At 27.9% G+C, this 8,186-nt stretch overlaps 2 protein-coding genes across 2 annotated transcripts; both read left to right on the plus strand.

Moving 5' to 3' along the window:
• Positions 1–3,280: 3,280 nt before the first annotated feature.
• LOC100572434 (zinc finger MYM-type protein 1-like) lies at positions 3,281–4,671 on the plus strand. Its single transcript, XM_008182857.1, has 2 exons — positions 3,281–3,346; positions 3,889–4,671. The coding sequence occupies exons 1-2, from the start codon at positions 3,281–3,283 to the stop codon at positions 4,669–4,671; spliced, it is 849 nt and encodes a 282-aa protein (XP_008181079.1).
• A 15-nt stretch (positions 4,672–4,686) lies between these two features.
• LOC103308795 (52 kDa repressor of the inhibitor of the protein kinase-like) lies at positions 4,687–6,042 on the plus strand. The gene has a single exon (XM_008182851.1). It carries the CDS (start codon positions 4,687–4,689, stop codon positions 6,040–6,042), a length of 1,356 nt encoding a protein of 451 aa, XP_008181073.1.
• Positions 6,043–8,186: the final 2,144 nt, after the last annotated feature.

Raw genomic sequence — 8,186 nt, forward strand, 5'->3', positions numbered from 1 at the left:
CACTGGTACCTTACTGTACAGCAGAGCGACATCCACGACTTACCCGCCTTTTTATCATGAAATATCGTATAGCATAATAATAATATTTTCATTATTGGTTATTGCAAGTTTCCACGATTTAAAAAGATAATAATATTATAAATTTATCATTATAATCGTAAATCGTGCTGGTCGCCACCAATATTATGAAGTAAAGCATTTAAAAATAGAATAATTCCCAATATTATTTAAGGTATTAATACTTAATAGTGCAACACTGCAACAAGTCAACATGATGCAATTAAAATAATTATAAATATAATTCAATACTGTAACAACTCAACTTATTTCTATTTATAAGTTATAGTATCAGTTCAATATTGAACTAAGTTTATTTGGTACAGTTTTGAACTGTTTTAAAAGGGAAATTACAATAATTCCATAACGAATCAAGTGACTTCACGGACGGAATAATTTTTTGATATTTTATTGCGTTATTGATTTGAAAAGCATGTTAAAAGATGAATCCAAAAATGTATCAGTTCGCCTTAGCAATATTTCGAGTTGTTGCAGTATTGAACTGGGGCGTCGAATTTAGATGTAAGTATTTATAATTTTTTTTTCTCATTGAAATAAAATTTAATATATTTACAATCTGTACATGTTATACAATAAGTAAATTGGATAAGATACATGAGTTTAAATTTCAAATATATATAATTAATTTTTTTTTTGTAACTAATTCATAATTATATTCTAGGATACTCATTTAGTTGCTATTTCTGACAATACAAATGCTACAGTGATTAACGAAAATTCATCAGAATTGAATATTAATTTGAATACAAATGCAGATTGTTCAATTGTAAGATGTTTATAAATATTATATTATTAGGGCAGAGGACTTGTAGCTCTAAAAAGTCACCAAATATGCATTTAAATATACAAAATATGCATTAAAAATATGCATTTTAAAGTGGATATTTTTGAACAAAAAAAAAAATTTTTCTGTTTGTACTTAATATTTATTAATTATTATTTATTACTTAAACTGTTAATACTTATTATTTTTATGAATAAAATATATAATAAAATGGGTTTTCTTAACTGGATACTTCTTCAATATTTTCAACTTCTTCGACTATTAAAAAACAATTAAAAAATATTTTAGTTTCAAGTATTTAAGATTAACACAATTTTTTACCTTGGAAGTTGCATTGGACTATAAGGTGTTTTTTCAAATTGTCAAACGTAAAACTTTTCCTATTATCGGATAACAGGACTTTAAACATCGAAAAAGAACGTTCCACATCAATGGAATTTATAGGAGCATATTTAAAGTATGCTAAATCGCCAAGGCTCAAGTTTTCAGGTATTCTGACCATTGAAGTTTCTTCTCCAGTTAAAATTTTTGAAATTTGAGCTAATGTTTGGTAACCTTTATTTTTCTCTAAAACATCATTCATCTTTTCTTGAATCATTTTTCCCACTGTACCCGGTACTTGATTCAATTTTAAAAAAATATCTTCAATTATTTTTATAGAATCTGACAGTAGCATATTTTTTGTCTCAAGACTAGTCATTACGTCGGGGATAAATCCAAAATTAGATTTTATAAACACTAAATTTTCGGATAGACTGAGATCAGCAAAATACTTTTGTGCATTTTTTATACAAATTGCTTCATCTTTATCCAAAGAATTAACAATAGATTTCAAAGTTTCATGGTGTTCGCAATAATAACATGCGGCTTTTACCCACGTTCCCCACCTTGTAATTATAGGTTCCGGAGGAAGAGAAAGACGAGGTGCTGTATTTTTAAATATAATTACTCGAGAAGGCGCTTTCAAAAAAATTTTTTTCACATTAGAAATCACTTTATTTACTTTTGAATAGTGTTCACGAATTTTTTCTGCTATGCTATGCCATGAACAATACACGTGACATGGATAACTTTAGGATAAAAAATTTTAATTGCATTTCCACTTTTTACCATATAAGGTGCCGCGTCACTTAAATATAACAAGACGTCATTATGCCGCACTCCCTCGGGCCACAAAATATGCATAAAATCGTCAAATAACTTTGCAATAGTCGAATTATTAGTTTTAGGCAGTACTTCAGAATTTAATAAAAATGTTTGTCCTGGTTTATCCGTTTCGAGAGTACCAATAATGACGTTTGCGACAAAGCGCCCTAAAGAGTCAGTGGTCTCATCGATGGACACCCAGATTTTTTTGTCAATAACAGCATTTCTAATTTTAATTAATGTTTCATCGTAAATTTCATCTACGTCGCCTTTTCGTAATGTTGTCACGGCTGGAATTATTTTGTCAGTATATTTTACTAAAAATGATTTAAACGATTCATTATTTAATTTATTTAACGGTATGTTGGCCGATAACATCGCGGAACACAAATCTCTATTGAAGCACGATTTTTTGCTATCAGTTAGAAAATGCTGTTGAGCTTTTTTTATGTTTAAGTTTTTTTCTTTCTGAGCAACTAATTTCAGATGTTTTCCTGTAGTCAAATGTTGGGTAACATTAAACCTTTTAGCACTTCCACACATGATATCACAAATTTTACAATAAAGTATTTTACCGTCTGTTGAGAACACATCAGGACCGAATTCGGACACATAATTGTTTAATTGTGAAAATAAAGACACTTTAACTTTAGGCATTTTGTATAATAAATAGTAAACACTAAATAGAACACGTTTGGACGTATGATCGACGATCAACCGGTTGAGAAACACAGCGATTACTGAAATATGAATAAGTCCGATGTCTGTGACAGGCGTCCCCGTGGCCTGTATCGATAAAATGTTGTGCGTTGAACAATATTATCTTATCTGTCTATAAATAAAATTAATAACCCGACAGATTGCGGCATTCGATCGGCAAATCTCGAGAAACATCATTGATAATATCAACGTTATTCTGGTTGTATAAATAAATAAATAAAAACGTCGAAGAAAAAATATTGGTAAAACTATAAATTATTTAAAATATGCATTTAAAAGTATGAAATGGAAGAAATTTGCAAAATATGCACTAAAAACTAAAAAAAACGCAAAATATGCATTTATATGCACAATAAAATTTCAAAACTAGCTTTGTTGAAGCATGAAACGCATTTGTTTCGCACTCTGCTATTTTTGTGACTGTGCAAAAAAAATATGCAAATGCTATAAGTCCTCTGCCCTATATATTTTATTAGAACATAATGTTCTGTCATAGTTTAAAATATTAAATTACTTTTATATTTTTAGTCCACACCAGTATCAATAGTAAATATGGATGAATATATAACAGCAAAGTCACTAAATGATATTGGTTTATTTGTTAATTGTTCTGAAAGGGTAAGTTGAATTTAGAAATGTAGAATGATTACACTTAATATTTATAAATTTAATAGTAAGTATTTAAGTAGTTAAATATTAAATCCTAACACAATATTATTTGATTTATTTAAATTAATATGCAATTTTGAATACAATAGGTAATAACAATTAACTACTAGATGAAACTCATTTAATTAGATTTTAGATTTTTGGTGATCCATAATTCTGATAACTTAAGTAAAGCATTTTTCATTTAATTGTGTGTACACTGTTAAATGATTAGGGAATTGATATAATAATATACATTTATGATTTATATTAGTTTCCAGTAAAGTACACTGTATATATACTTTTTAAAATAAATTTCAGCTTCATTTAGCTTGTTTTAAATTTAGTTTGTAAATACGAGTAGGTACCTAGGGTATTTACCTTAGGGTATACTTAGTTATATTTATTTTAGGTACTAGTTGCATTTAGAAATGTAGAATGATTAGGTACCTACACTCAATATTTATAAATTTGAAATATTTAATTATTAATAAGTTTGTTTGTTATTTAAGATTGAATCTATTAAACGAATTGAAATACTGCAATCATTGTGGATTCCTGAACAAAATTATAAATATCCAACAAACAATAAAAGAAATCTAAAATTCCAACACCATTGGCTTTACAAATGGACTTGGATTGCTTACTCAAAAATGTTTGATGGCGCATTATGTAAATATTGTGTAATTTTTAATGAACATGAAGGTGGTTCGGGTAGTCAAAAATTGGGTAAATTTGTTTTAACGACGTTTTCAAATTGGAAAAACGCAATAGAAGAATTTAATAAACACGATAACAATAAATACCATAAAATGACATTATTAAAGTTTGATTGTTTAATGTCAGTGCCTAATAAAACTACTGATTCTATTTTAATACAACTGGATAAAAAATTTAAATCTGAAATAGAACAAAACCGTGCCAAATTAAAACCAATTATTGAAACTGTTATGTTTTGTGGCCGTCTAGGTCTACCTTTGCGTGGTCATCGAGACTCAGGTCCAATAGACTGTGACAATCCTCCTGTTGAAAATGATGGTAATTTTAGATCACTCTTACGATTTAAAGTTATGTCTGGTGATATAAATCTAGCTGAACATTTAAAAACTGCTCAGGGAAATGCAAGTTATATTAGTGCTGATATCCAAAACCAAATATTAACTTCTTGTTCAAATTTAAAATTAAAACAAATTATTTCAAAAGTGAATGCTGCTAAATGTTTCACTGTATTAGCAGATGAAACTGCCGATATATCGGGAATTGAGCAATTTTCTCTGTGTGTACGTTATTTTTAATTTTCTTCAATGCAAATGAGAGAAGATTTCTTAACGTTTGTTCCTGTTACTGATGTTACAGGTATGGGTTTAGCAAACACACTTTTAAATACCCTTGATAAACTTGGTATTGATTTGAAATATTTAAGAGGCAAAGGTTTTGATGGTGCAGCTACCATGAGTGGATGCTTTAATGGTGTACAATCCCACGTTACCAAAAAATATTCACTTGCTCACTACATTCATTGCACCTCACATTGTTTAAATCTAGCAATATCCGACACATGTAACATTCAAAGTATACGAAACTGTACTGGTGCCATACAAAAAGTATGTGTGTTTTTTAAATACCCTAAACGACAAAATGTAATGTTAGATTCAATAAAACGTGTATGTCCTGAATCACAGATTACTAAACTAAAATTACTTTGTCCAACAAGATGGGTCGATCGGCATGACTCCATAATTACTTTTATGGAATTATTTGATGCAGTTATTGATGGATTATCAATTATTTCTACATGGCCAGACAGAGAATCGTCATCAGGATCTTATCAACTTTTGTGTGCTATTAAGCAACCTGAATTTATTTTGGCAACGCATCTGCTAGCAAAAGTATTTAGCATAAGTTTACCTCTTAGTAAACTTCTTCAAATGCAAAATATTGATTTGATTGAAGCCATGTCTCTGGCAGATAATGTATCTGATGTGTTAAAAAATATCAGAAATAATGCAGATGAGGATTTTAAGAAACTATTTTTGAAAGTGAAAGAAAAATGTATGTCACTTGATATTGAAATAACTTTACCTCGTTTAACAAACATACAAAAAAATCGGTTTAATGTAAAAACTACTTGTCCAAATGAATACTATAAAATATCACTGTTTATTCCATTTTTAGATAATTTTATTAGTCAACTTCATGATAGGTTCATTGCACATAAATCTCTAATTACCAATTTTTGCTGTCTCTTACCAAACAATAATTTGCCAAATAGAGAAGAAAACATAAAAAGTTTGGCAGAAAAGTATAGTGAAGATCTTCAATGTAGTTCAGATTCAGTAATTGGAGAAGTATTGACATGGACACAAAAATTTGTTGGAACAGAAAAACCAAAAAATGCATTAGAAGCTCTTATAGCATGTAACCCACTCATTTTTCCATCTACTTATAAACTTCTCCAAATAATAGCTACACTTTCCGTAACTACAGCAAACAGTGAAAGGTCATTTTCTACGTTAAAAAGACTTAAGACATACCTTAGAAATACTATTGGAGAAAACAGATTAAATAGTTTAGCACTACTAAATATTCATCGTGAAATTATTTTAACAACAGATGAAGTTCTTAATGACTTTGCAAAAGACTCAAGAAAAATAAGATTGCTATAGCTTGTAATTTATAATGTGAAAAAATATATTAACTTTAATATAAATATTGCAATTTAATTTTTTTTTTATTTTCTATTTTTACTTGTTTATAATAATAAGTCAATAAGTATGTACTGCGTGTTTAATATTAACATAAATAAATATAATTATTATTCACCTTCAGTTAATAAAAAAAAAATGTATTACTAAATAAGCGTATATAAGCGTATAACTCGGTACATTTTAGCGCATTTAGTTTTACCACTCCTGAACAATATATTTTAGAGTTTAGCAAAAATAAAAGTCATTAAACCTGCCATAAATAATAAAATTCCTGCCAAAACGTCGAGCCTTAGCTCCACTCCATATCACTAATCCTAAATTTTCGTCTTACAACTTTACTGTCGCGACTATATAATATTTCCAATGACATTGTCTCCAAAATCGGTACCCACTCTCAGCGAGTCTAACGGGCCCCGAGTTACACTTAGAGCTAGTAGATTGATAAAGTGTTAAGTGGAAGGTAAGTAGTATTAACTAATAGGTAGTAAAAGAAAAATGCACATTTAATTATTTAATGAATATCAATTACATCTTTTTTTTTACATAATACATATAATTCTACATATTTATTAATATAGATACCTAATACAAATTCCATAAAATACTTACAAAATTATTAATTACAATACCTATACAGTTGAAACTTCAATTAAATTAGTCAACAAATCATGTTTTAACTAATTTGGATAATTTTTTTTTTGTTTTACTTTGTTTTTTTGAGTTTTGATTCATCAAGTAAGAATACTGCCTCATTCTCATAATTATATAATATGAAAAAATATTTGTTAATATATCAGCTTGATGTTCTAAACAAGGAAACTTTAAACCAATATTCAAGCTAAAAAATTCATTATATGTATTTTCAAACACATCACAAGAAGTGGCATGTTTTGAAAAACATGTTTCTAAATGTTTTAGTATTAAGTATAAATTTCGATCTGGATGAGTTAGGTATCCTCTAGTTTTATTATTAAGTAAATCAGCTTCACTACCGACAGTTGAAGTATTTAAATTTTTTATACTTGCTATACATAACTGGCACTTAGTACTTAGTACTTTACCAATCGTTTAGCAATGTACCTATTTGAAGTAGATAAATAAGGTAAATAAAAGTGTTATTTAATTAATGCTATTACCTAATTCATAAAATATTTTACCCAGCCATAAAATAAACAACACAGTCAAAAACTGTAGAGTCTGCGTAATCATGCTCCAACAAAATATCGTCCAGATCCCAGCAATCGTCTTCAATAATTTTATTAATTTTTTCTTTCAGTATATCAATTTTTTTTGTACGTTCTGAAACGTTTTCTGGATCATTTATTATTTCTTTCAAATCTTTAATTGATAATACTGGAATTGTATCTATTAACAGTATAAAATAAATAAAAACATTTTTATTCAGCAATATTTATTTTGAGAAATATTAGTTATAATATGAAATTTATTATTTTTGTTAAAATATAATTAAAATATAATTTTTCACCTTCAAATACTGTGCAATTTCCTGTTTTATAACAGCATAAACTGAAAGCATGCGGTATAATTGAAGAAAAGTAGGTGTTGTGGGATGGTCATTAGGACCTGACACTTGTCTTATAATTCCAAAAAATTTCTGAAAATGAATTAATATAATAATCATCATTATATTTTTATAGTAAAAAATAAAAAATATATTTCTTGAAAGAGGTGATAAAATAATTTAGGTAATTAGGTACTTCTAGTGAGTCTTGATTAAATTGTTCAGTTAAGACATAACTAAAACCACATTCATTTAAAAGATATTCTACCAATTGTATAGTTGAAGTTAGGGTGATCCTTAGCCCTTCACTAGTTGATCTAGTTAAGAACTCACTTTCTTTAATTAGTCCTTTTTCCAAATTTGATTCCCATTCATTCAACCAGTGTATAGCATTATTTAATATCTAAAACAAAACTCAGACTAATTTTTGATCTCACTTTACATTTATGAACACATACGAATTAAATTATAACATAAAACTAAATAAAATCAACACAATATTAACTAGGTATACACTATCAACAAACATGCATCACAAACACACACACACAAACATAAAAACCTCCAAATCATGACTATT

The sequence above is a fragment of the Acyrthosiphon pisum genome, unplaced genomic scaffold (assembly GCF_005508785.2).
Source record: "Acyrthosiphon pisum isolate AL4f unplaced genomic scaffold, pea_aphid_22Mar2018_4r6ur Scaffold_21153;HRSCAF=23173, whole genome shotgun sequence".
Lineage (NCBI taxonomy): Eukaryota > Metazoa > Arthropoda > Insecta > Hemiptera > Aphididae > Acyrthosiphon > Acyrthosiphon pisum.